Source organism: Babylonia areolata, chromosome 7, assembly GCF_041734735.1.
Source record: "Babylonia areolata isolate BAREFJ2019XMU chromosome 7, ASM4173473v1, whole genome shotgun sequence".
Classification (NCBI taxonomy): domain Eukaryota; kingdom Metazoa; phylum Mollusca; class Gastropoda; order Neogastropoda; family Buccinidae; genus Babylonia; species Babylonia areolata.
In genome coordinates, this window is record NC_134882.1 from 16,085,160 (window position 1) to 16,097,911 (window position 12,752).

Below are 12,752 nucleotides of genomic sequence, written 5' to 3' on the forward strand. Positions count from 1 at the left end.
GAGAGAGTGGGGATTAACTTGGGCAAGACATTCTCCACTGTATTCAAATTCTAGCCCAGATAGTCGGGACAGTGGTTGCCTCTTCTGCTGTTCTGATGGTCATAGTCGAATACTGTCATACAAATAATATTGAAATCTGTTGAGCTTTTGTGAGAAGAAAAGCCAGTGTGGCCCTTTGTGAAATGAGGTTTCTTCTTGTCACACATCCAGTTCCAACTACCAAGGTGTCAGGGCCTGACTAAGGGCGTTGGGTTACGCTGCTGGTCAGGAATCTGCTTGGCAGATGTGGTGTAGCGTATATGGATTTGTCCGAACGCAGTGACGCCTCCTTGAGCTACTGAAACTGAAACTGAAAGGTGTCAGAGCATGTGGACTGATCCACATATGTCACACTACATCTGCTCGGAAAAAACAAATTTGATAAAAGGAACAAATGCCATACCCAATGTATTGGTCAGGCCAGGTCAAAGATAACCCTGTTTGTGACGGAGATTACACTGTATTTATTGTAGCTGTATTGCATCTGACTTGAAGACACACACACACAGTTACATTCAGTTTTATGAGGTCAGCGACACATTCAAGTATTACCATACAGAATGACAAGATTACATATGTGACAGTCTGATACTTCCCCCGTGGGGATGCTGGGGGTCTTTCAGGATAAACAGCATCCCCGCCTTCTGGAAATTCTGTGCTAGAAATTTCCTCTTCTCTGTCACTCTCTTTGTTTCTGTCTTTTTTCTTTCTTCACTGTTGTCTCCTTTTTCTGCTTTCTCAGTCCATTCCCCTTTCTTTTTTCAAGCAAGCTTTAACACTTTTTTCTCTATTCCGCAGTCTATGATGTACTGTCTGTGCTGTTTTGCTCTGGCGATTAGGTAGTGAAATGTGAACACTGGAATGGGCACTAGCTGCCCATTCAGCAGTGTTATTTGCCTATATGACCTTTTTTAGGTATTTTTTGTTTGGCTTTGAAGTATTGATTTTTCCCTTTTTTACGATTTTTTTGTAATCTGGAGATAAGAAATTAAGCGGAAGGGCTGGCGTCCTCAGCATGGGCTAGTCTTATTTGCCACAAGGAGCGATGTGGTTGGGATACTTTGTCATGATCTGTGTTTTCGGGGTTTTTTCTTTCTTTCTTTTTTTTTCTTTTTTTTTTGTAGAGGTGACAGTTTTGTGTTGATGCGGTTGAGCATTTGTATGGTTTGACAGTCTTGATATGGCCGTGTGCGGTCAGCTGGACTAAAAGCATCAAGAATAAGTGATACTGTCACAGAGAGACACATTTGGTATTATGGGGTCAGTATAAATTATGCAGGCTTTCCGCAATCATGGAATTTTGGAAAAGTCTTGCAAACATCTCAAGATCATTCTTTTTTTTTTTTTTTTTTTTTTTTTTTTAAGGAGAAATCAGTGGATGCGTAAAATTTCTGCAAATGAGCAGGATAGTCTCAGCATCCTTGGAAGGTTCTTTCCCACATTTTTTTTTTTTTTTTTTTTTTTTTTTTTTTTGGTTCTCTCTCTTTTTTTCTTCTTCTTCTTCTTTTTTTTTTTTTTTTTTTTTCTTTCTTTACGTTCCTTCCATCATCATTTTTCTCCTTTCTGTTGTCTTTTTTTCTCTTTCTTTTTTTTTTTTCTTCTTCTCTCATCTCTTTATTCTTTCTCTCTCTCTCTCTCTTTCTTCCCCCTGTAATCTGTCTTCTTACCATTGTCATGCTCAAACATTGTCAAGGTCATGCAACATATAAAATCACATACAGGGTGGTTTCGTGCACAATGTCTAAAAGAGGCGAGGTAGACACGATCTCATTCTCTCTCTCTCTCTCTTTCTCTCTCTGTGGAGGCATTAGCTTTATGGAACGTCTTTAAATGTACACATTTAGATTGACCACTTGAGTTTTTTTTTTTATGGATCCGTATAAGTGCTCAGGTATATTGGTAGACGTAGATCACATCTTACGTAATTTGAGCTCGGTTTCAAAGATAAGATACAGATTCTTACACTTACCATATTTGAATTTAGAAATAGACAGTTTTGCTATCAACAAAGTCGTGTTGATTTTTTTTCTCTTTTCATGATCTGGGATATCCATTTTCGTTGTACCAAACAACGCTACTTTTTCATTCATAGGGATCAGTGTATTGTAACGGGAGAGAATGAACTGTTTCACATGTTTCCAAAAGTCAGATAGTTTGGGGCAAGAGTAAAAGGCGTGTTCAATGTAATCAGTGTCTTGACACCAGTTGCAGGTGTTTGTGTTTGACACCCCCATTTTTGCAAGCAGAATATTCGTTGGGTAAATGTTATGGATAAATTTGAAGTGGAGTATTCTCAGACGGGATTCATTTGTGCATTCATAAGCTAGGTTGAAATAGTCTTTGATATTGATGTCTAGTTTGCGCTTCCAAAATTGTGTTGCACATATTTCATGGTTTTGTTTGAGGGCAAAGTGTTTTCGGATTTGTTTGTTAGATAACGTAGTGAGGTATCCCTCTGTTGTTGCAATGTCTTTGGGGGTATCCTCTTTGTGGGCATCGTTGGATAGATGCTGTTTCCATTGTTCTGGTATTGCGTTTATGATGGCATTGTATTCGAAAAGAAGGCCCGGGTCAGTGCCCAGTTTGCGTTCTACTTCTTCGTATGTCATTACATTTCCATGCTGCCAAAGATCCTGCACGATAAGAATGCCTTTTTTGCTCCATTTGGGAAAGTGTAACACATTACCTTTGTATTTTACATTTTTGTTGTTCCATAGCGGTTCCGTTTTTATATTTTCTATCGGTCTGTCTTTGTTGAGAACGGCAACTGCTTTTATTACCTCTCTCCAGAAGAATGACTTAACATTTTTCAGCTTTTTGATGTCTTTAGGTAAGATATTACAGCTAAAACTGCAATAACTGTCCTTGAAAGGTGACATATTTTGTCTTGCAAGAATGCTCCAATGCGCTTTTGCCTCTCTGAGGAGTCTAGCTGCCCATTTGATCAGGAACATTTGCTGCTGGTGTTCGATGTTGATCATATTCAAGCCACCATCTTCTTTGTCAAGGCTGAGGACTCCTCTTTTTATTTTTTCAAAAGCTTTTTTATTATTAAACTTTTTTTTCCACAAAAACCTGTACATAAGTGTGTTAATGGTGCTGAGGATTTTGACTGGTAAAACCGATACTTGCAGGACGTGTGAGAACTGTGACAACAAAAACGTCTTTGCCAAGATAACCTTACCGTATAGTGATGGGTTTCTTCGTTCCCATCGTTTAATCAACTTAGTTATTTTTTCGATTTTAGATTTCCAGTTTTCTTCCAGTTCCGAAATTTCTTTGTCTGCTGAGAAATATATCCCCAGAATTTTCAGCCTGTCAGGTCTTATGGGAATGCTATTTATGTCGCCTGTTTCATGCTTTCTTGACCCCAGCCACATTCCCTCTGATTTACTTTTATTTAATTTCAGACCTGAGTATTCTTCAAACTGAGATACAATGTCTGTAGCTATCCGAATGTCCTGTTCATTTTTTAGAGTTAATGTTGTATCATCTGCAAACTGTTTTATTTTAGAGGTGTTGCTTTCGTTGCACATACCTCCTAATGGCGTCAATTCAATTCCTCGAATCTCTTTATTGTTTCTAATTCTAATCGCCAGTATTTCTACTGCTAGTACGAAAAGAAGGGGACTTAGTGGGCATCCCTGTCTGATTCCTCGTTCTGTTGGAAACCAATCAGATAGCCATCCACCATTGTGAACACAACTTTGTGTGTTTTTCATTACAGTAGAAACAACATTCTTAAATATTGGGCCAAAGTTGAAAATATCTAGTGCTTCGATGATACAATCTTTTGATATTGTGTCAAAGGCTTTAGAGAAATCTAGAGCAACTAGAGCACCTGTTTGATTCGTTGTATTGAGGTGTTTAGTTAGGTCATCAAAGAATCTCAAGTGAACTGCTATATTTCTTCCCTTTATGAAACCTACTTGGTCTTCATTTACAACTGTTTTGATGACATTTTGGAGTCTCGTGGCAAGCGCTTTCGTGACTATCTTATAGTCTGTATTTGTGAGAGTAATAGGTCTATAATTTGTGAGGTTATTTTTGTCCAGGTCCTTGCCTTTATGGATTAATGTAACAATTCCTTTCTTCATTGAGAAAGGTAATTCTCCTTCTTTGATGGCTTCTGTAATACAGAGAAGGAATGGCGTTTTTAGTTTGTCCCAGAACGTTTTATAAAATGCTGGTGTGAGGCCGTCACTACCAGGCGCAGAGTCTTTGTTTAAGTTTGTGAGAGCTACTGTTAGCTCGTCCAGAGTTATTTCTTTGTCACAGAGGTCTTTTTCTTCTTCTGTAAGTACTGGATAATCTTCGTTGCTCAGGAAATGGCCTCTTATGTTTCTTCCTTTATCTACGGATAAGTCTTTCTTGTATAACTCTGTATAAAATTTCTCGATCTGGTTCAGTATTGTCTGTGGATTGTCTGTCGTGTTTTGGTTTATGCGCAGAGATGATATTACGTTCGCGGCTCCTTGGGCCCTTTCAAGGCGGAGAAAGTATTTTGTGTTTTTTTCCCCGTCCTCTATCCACTTGACTCTTGAACGAATCTGAGCCCCTCTTGCTTCTGTTAGTTCCTGTAGTTCTATTTCTTTTTTTAGTTGTTGCGCTTTCATTATCATGTTTTTATCAAGAATGCTTCGTGTCAGATTTTGTTCAATGTCGTGCAGCATTTTGATTTTTGCATGTTTATTTGAAGCCCTATTTTTGGCGATTTTTGAATAGTTGATACAGTAGGACTTGTATTTAACTTTAAACATTTCCCAGGCTTTTTGTGGATTTTCGTCTTTATATTTTGAGAAATGTGAATCTATAAAATCGTTTGTTTCTTCCAGAAAACATTCCTCTGAAAGCAACGAGCTATTAAACTTCCAGTATCCTGGACCTCTTCGAAACTCGTTTGCGCTGAATATTGCTTTTACAAGTTTGTGGTCTGAGTGGGGAAATAACTCAATGTCTGTTTTCTGCACGAGTGCTTGGGAGATATTGTCACAGAAAATATAATCAATTCTCCTTGCTGTGAAAGGAGTGGGTCTTGACCAAGTATATTCTTTGACGTCAGGGTGGATAGATCTCCATGTGTCTTCCAGGTCTAGAGAAGATAACATTTCCATGAGAGCTTCATTTTCTCGTGTTGAGTGTGGTTTGCCCGCGATGTTATCTAGATGGCTTATCGTTGTGTTGAAATCACCCAGTACCCACAAATGGTCGTAGTCTTGCTTTAGCAGTAGGCTGCCCAGTTGGTTTATGAATTCTAATTTATCTACGGTCGAGTTTGGCGCATAGCAATTAGCGATGATGGTTATTTTGTTGTCATGCCTGACTCTAATTAGTAGTATTCTCTCTGCTGCATGAATTAATTCTGCCTGAATCTGCTTAAGTTTGGAAATGAGGATAATGAGTCCATTGCTTCTGTTAGTTCCTGCACTATAGAATATGCTTCCCGACCATTGTCTATCGATTTCGTGCATCACATCATCTGTAACGTATGTCTCCTGCAAACATGCAATGTCTAACTTTTGTTTTCTGAGGAAGTCAAATACAACTTTTCTTTTTAGCTTATTTCTCAGACCCCGCACATTTAAAGTACCAATACATATATCGTGGTTCATAACTGGTATGAGGATAGCATTTCTTCAAAATTCTGTAGCAGATAACCAAAATCATTAATCATAAATCACAAGTCCATAAAACGAAGCCAAGGGTCGTGAGGGAAAGGTCAGACCGGTGGGGAGAGAACACGTGCTAGGTGTCGGCCCCCTCCTGCATGCTGTCTGCTTTCTCTTCCTCTCCTCTTGCGTTGTCCGGGGCCACTACAGTCGGGCGTTTGCTGTCCGGCACTGGCGTTGTGGGAGATTCACTCCTCTCCCTTTTTTCTTTTCTTCCAGCAAGGCTCGTTGTTGCGGTGTGTGCGCGCGCCGGCTTCACGGGACTGGCTGCTTTCTGGCCCTGCGTGTTGCTTGCATCACCTCTTCCACACACTGGCACTTGCTCGCCTGGCAGTGTCAGTGCTGGTTGACTGCTGCCCTGTGGCTCGCATGCTGCTGGTGTTTCAACTTCTTCCCGAACTTCTTCTTCCTCGGCATTGAGGGGCACCGAAGAGGGGCAGTCCATTATTTTATGCCCCTGCTGCAGGCAACCTTTGCAAACCACCTCCCCTTCACAGTTAGCTGCCACATGTCCCTCCTGCAGGCATTTGTTACACTTTTTTGGTTTTTGCTTTTGTTCTTTATGATAGATGTCTGCAGTGAATACACCGATTTTCATGACTGGCCTCAGTGGTGTGACTGGTACCGTGATATACACGAAACGGCGGCCAGTTTCAAATTGGGTCAGTCGCCCGTCGGGGTTTCTTGCCAGCTCATTTCTGAGAGATGACCGTAGCTCTACCCCTATCTTTTTTAGAGCTGTTTCTATTAGTTCGTTATTGATACCAAGCGGGATGTTATTCACCCACAGCTTTGTTGTGGGTTTTTCATCCCCCTGGTCCTTGTTAATAAAAGGATTCCTATCCAGGAGCGACACTCGTGCTCCCCTAAACAGGAACCCTTCCAGTAACAAATGGTCTCTTACTTCTTCATTTCGCGGATATATCCGCCACAGACCGCGAATCCGCTGCGCCCCCCGAATTGTTCCTCGACCGCACGCAGCCTCCGCGGCAACACAAATGTCATACACTGTAGGTAGCGTCTCGTATGTAGGGAGTGCCCTGGTAGTAATGTATACTGGTTCCACGGCCGGCGGGGCTGGCGTAGGCGCCGCCATTGTGGCTCCAACACTGGAAACTGCTTTCTCCTGGTCTTTTTCGCTCGTTCCACACACAGATGTCGGCGAAAGGAGCACAGTATAAACACACAGTGTACTAATTCGCTTTTCTCACTTACAAACCTGGAGCTAAATCTTTCGACATATCGAAGCCACTATGTTTTTGCAAAAAAAAGCACAGAGCACAGAAGAGCGTGGCCTGCCGACATCGGAGGCCAAACCGGAAGCCACTCAAGATCATTCTCAGGGCTGGGAAATAAATGTTTTAGTTTTTTTTTACCTTGCAAGATCTGGAAAATTCTGCAATTTTCTTTGATACCTTTCACCACACCTACAGTATGTGCAATGAGTTTACAGAAGAAGAAAAGACAACAACAAACAACAAGAGGCAGTTGAAGTGATGAAACAATTAGTATACACTGTCTCTTTCTGTCTATTCCCACCACCTCATACTGCCCCTACCAGCCTCTCACTCTGTGTGGTAATTATGTGGTGAATGTTCTGGCATTCTCATTTTCTTCACCCAAACAAAAGATCAGCAGCGTTTCGTTGTGTATAGCGTTTACACCATGTATGTTTTGTAAAAATTAAAGTAACAGTATATGGAATTAAAGGAAAGTGTGAGCAACGTACACCTGTTAATGACCACACCCTTTGGTGAGACTGACCTGTTACACATGCAGAAGGTAAACACCTGATGGCTGCTGTCAACTGCCTCACAGTGAAGGGTGTTGGGAGTGCTGGACTCATTGTTGTCAGTTGAAAAACAACAGCAAAAAACAGCAATGAATAGAATAGGATAGAATAGAACTTGTCTTTATTACCAAGTGTACCAGGGTCACAAGGAATATTGGGGGGGGGGGGGGGGGGGGGGGGGGGATAGTACATAACAAGATACAAACATAAATAATCGAAAATCATACACAAACACAGATACAGTAGAAATAAGATACATACAAGTGCATATCAATATAAAAACTTGTGCATACTGAAGCATGCAAGCACTGTACACACACACACACACACACACACACACACACACATGCACACACACACACACACACACACACAGACACACACACATGCACACACACACACACACACACACACACACAGAGGATAGATAAACAATTGAGTAAATAAATGAACAGATAAATAGATAAAAACTCCACACTTGCTTGTCATGTACCTGGTATAAAAGTATAACCAAAGTCATTGTTTAATCTCTGCTCCTTTAACATCCACCTTGCTGATGTAATTCTAATGACAAGGTGACATGTGGTTGGATGAAATAGGGGCAGAAAGAAATAAATGGTGCACACAGTGATTGTGTGGACAAAAAGTCCAAGTACTCTTCTTTTTTTTCTTCCCAACAATTTTTTTTCAAAAGCAAGATGAAAAAGCCAAAAAAAATGGAATAGATAAATAACTCAAAAAGATGAGGATTCATTAAGGAAAAGGATAATTGAAAGATTGGGAAGAAAGGGGGGAGGGGAGGGAGAGAAAGGAGATGATTTTACTTTTGGAAGATGACACAAACGTTGTATGCTTCCTTCCATCAGCATTATTGGGGGAAAAAGAGGGTGGAGAGGGGGCGGGGGAGTCAAAGATCCTAAACAGACAAATGTGAGCATGTGTTCAGCAATAATTCCGCTCACAGCTCGCCTTCAGTTGCACCATCCACCACAACACCCAACAATCACCTGCACACACCCCCCCCCCCCCACCACCACCACCACCGTCACCACATCCAACAATAATTCATTGAAATTTCCAACACGATCCCCTTCACACACATTGGAATGGGGCCAAAGGTGAATGGGGAAGGGAGAAAAGGGAAAGTGAAGGGCAGCAAATTGGTGGCAGGGGGTGGATGGTGGGTGGGGGGGATGGAGGTGGTGGGTGAGGTGAGAGGGGACTATTTGCTGAACTCCTGTTCAGGTTTTTCAGGTAGGATCTTCGATCTTTCTTCTGCCTCATACTATTGAGGGAGGTCCAGCTTGCCAGCAGCTGTGTGTGTTTGAGCCTTTTATCTTTGTGAGTGTAAGTAGAATTTTCCTGCTGTTTGGTTTCCTCTTCTTCTCGCCCCCACTCCCCCCTTCTCTTTCTCTCTTTCTCTCTGTCTGTCTCTTTCTTCCCTATTTCCCCCCCTATCATCTCTTTTTCTTCTGCTCCCTTTTCTCCTCATTTTAATGTGTTTGTGTACTTTTATTTTCTTCATGTGCCTGTGTTTCTCTCATGTTTGGAACATATTTATGCTTGTTTATTTTATTGAGTGTCAGCTTTTAGTCTCTCTGATTGGACTTTTTTCCTCTCTTCTATTGTGTGGTCTTTTCGTCATCGTTTATTTTTCTGCTCCTATTTTATACTTGTTTATATACTATATTCCTGTATTGTAACCTGTAATCAGTGGAATTACATCTTTTTTTGTACCTGCAGGGTGCATATTGGACAGCTGGTTAGATGTTTACAGATGAATTTGCTCTTTGCTTTTCCTTTTAGACCAGTGACATGATTTTATATATTGATATGATATTGACATGATAAAAAATAGCAGGAGAAAACATGTTCCAACATGCAGTTATTCCAGCATAATCTTTTATACCCTCTTTTCATTGTGCCATCCTGTGTTAAAGTTATAAATTATCTGAAAATGGATGCTGTTCCATGATTGTGATTAGTACACCTTTTGTCTCTTGTTTTACAGTTTCCTGTTGAAGCTCTTGGGGTGAAAAAATTTGAGGAAAGTTTTTAGTTCAGTTTTATGAGTGGACAATGAGTGCAGAGTTTGGCAGTGTCCACATTTCTTCCTCTACACTCCTCAGTGTGACTTATGGAGAGAATGTCCACACCTTGTTGTGAACACTACTTATTGTCTTGAGGGGTTAAATTCTGGATGTTGCCCAGAGTTTATCTTCATTGCATAATTTTTTAAGTATAAGTGTTTAAGGCTATACCTTTTAACTAATTTTCCACCCATGCACCTTTCAATATAGTGCATTTAGTGTATAACTAGTTGAAGTCTCAAAATGCTGTTGTGTATCAGTTGTACTGAGGCTGACCTACAAACCCTGAAGAATGACATAACTTGGTAAGTAGTGGTGACAACAAAGTGAGCAACTGAAATGTTACTTCAGGATTAAAGCAGCTCACAAACAACTCACATTCACACAATTATACATGTATGCACACACTCTCACTTCATTCATTCGCTCACTCTTTCACATCCACACTCACTCTGCATCCTCTATATGAATTAGCATCATTGTAGTTGTGAATATTCAATGGTTATGCCTTGAAGAAATCTGTGAACAGGATCAAAGAGGAGCCGAGTGCGGACATTCAGTTTCCAGTGCTGGACGAGAATTCAGAAGTCAGTGAAGCGGAGCAGCTTCTGCAGCTGGAAGGTGAGGAACTTGTGCTCTGTCCTTTCCGTCATGACTCCTGTCAGCTGGTTATATAAAACATTAGTTACACCTATCCTAGAATATGGAAACACTGTATGGTACCCAACGTAAATAAAGCAGTCACAAGCCATAGAAAGGGCTCAAAGAAAGCAACAAAGCTGGTCTATAGCATAGATTATTCATATCAAGAAATATTAAAGTACTTACAACTACCATCACTTAAAGCAAGAAGAGTAAGAGGGGACTTGATACAGATGTACAAAATATTAAACGGGTTTGACGATGTAAACAAAGCATACTTTTTTTGTACTCCAAAGGTAGACACTACAAGAAACAGTACAGACAAAATATTTAAACAGTATTCCAGAACAAATCTCAGAAAGTTTACATTTAGTAACAGAGTAACAAATTATTGGAATAAATTAACAAACGATGTCAAACGTGCACCTAGTATACTTTTAAGAACCTCATAGATAAACACGAGTTATTGACAAAAGCGAAATATGACTTTGATGGATAAAATGACTGAGCTAGTCAACGACCTGACCAACAATGTAAAGGAGTAAATTTGAAGGGGCATAAAAAGCCAAAAATGGCTAAGTTGTATAAAACAACGCCCCAAATCCTGATCCTGATCCTGTTCCTGAAATGTTATATGTGTATGTGAGAGAGCCAGAGAGTGTGTATATGTGTTTCAGTTTCAAGGAAGTGTGCAATGATCCAAGTATGCCACACCACATTTGGGGTGGAAAAAAAAAAAAGGAGATACCTGACTTTAACATAAAGCTGACCAGCTGGTCGGATCTTGAGAGCCTACCTGTGTCAATGTATGTGTGCACATCCATGTTATACAGATTTCCATTTAGCACATTCAGCATTGAGCAGTTTTTTTTTTTAAATATATTTTTTCTCTTTTTTTCCCCCCATGTTATGTTTTGTTTCTGTATTAAGAAACGTTCTTTGGTGAAAGCAGCCCAAGTTTCTCAGAGAACTAATGCAGTGCAATACAGTACATTACAATGAAATATACAGTACTGTACAGTACAATACAGACAAAATGGTACAATACAGTACAGTACAACGCAGCTCAATATAACGCAGTGCAATTCAACACAGTACATTACAGTGCAAGTATACAACTGGGTACAATGCAGTGCAGTAGAATCCAATACAATACAGCAACAGAACACTGTGTATTATGATGCAGTTAATACAGCACAATACAATACAGCACAATACAATACAGTACAGTACAGTACAATACAATACAGTACAATATAATACAATACAATACAGCACAATATAATACAGCACAATACAATACAGTACAGTACAGTACAGCACAATACAGTACAGTACAATACAATACAATACAGCACAATACAATACAGCACAATACAATACAATACAATACAATACAGCACAATACAATACAGCACAATACAATACAGTACAGTACAATACAATACAGCACAATATAATACAGCACAATACGATACAGTACAGTACAGTACAATACAATACAGTACAATATAATACAGCACAATACGATACAGTACAGTACAGTACAATACAATACAATACAGTACAATATAATACAGCACAATACGATACAGTACAGTACAATACAATACAATACAGTACAATATAATACAGCACAATACGATACAGTACAGTACAATACAATACAGTACAATATAATACAGCACAATACGATACAGTACAGTACAGTACAATACAATACAGTACAATACAATACAGCACAATACAATACAGTACAATACAATACAATACAGCACAATACAATACAGCACAATACAATACAGCACAATACAATACAGTACAATACAATACAATACAGCACAATACAATACAGCACAGTACAATACAGCACAATACAATACAGCACAGTACAATACAATACAGCACAGTACAATACAATACAATACAGCACAATACAATACAGTACAGCACAATACAATACAATACAGCACAATACAATACAGCACAGTACAATACAGTACAATACAATACAGCACAATACAATACAGCACAGTACAATACAGCACAATACAATACAGTACAATACAATACAGCACAGTACAATACAATACAGCACAGTACAATACAATACAGCACAATACAATACAGTGCAGCACAATACAATACAGCACAATACAATACAGTACAATACAATACAGCACAATACAGTACAATACAATACAGCACAATACAATACAGTACAATACAATACAGCACAATACAGCACAATACAATACAGCACAATACAATACAGTACAATACAATACAGCACAATACAGTACAATACAATACAGCACAATACAATACAGTACAATACAATACAGCACAATACAGTACAATACAATACAATACAATATAATACAGCACAATACAATACAGTACAATACAATACAATACAGTACAATACAATACAGTACAATACAATACAGCACAATATAATACAGCACAATACAGTACAGTACAATACAATACAGCACAATACAATACAGCACAATACAA

The 12,752-nt window shown here is 39.3% G+C and overlaps 1 protein-coding gene across 1 annotated transcript in view; it reads left to right on the forward strand.

Moving 5' to 3' along the window:
- The window catches only part of LOC143283744 (STAGA complex 65 subunit gamma-like), a 42,542-nt gene that overhangs the window by 14,258 nt on the left and 15,532 nt on the right, over nt 1-12,752 (forward strand). Inside the window, exon 7 of the mRNA XM_076590045.1 lies at nt 10,120-10,211. Within this exon, the coding sequence (XP_076446160.1) occupies nt 10,120-10,211 (92 nt within the window). The remainder of the gene's footprint in view (nt 1-10,119; nt 10,212-12,752) is intronic.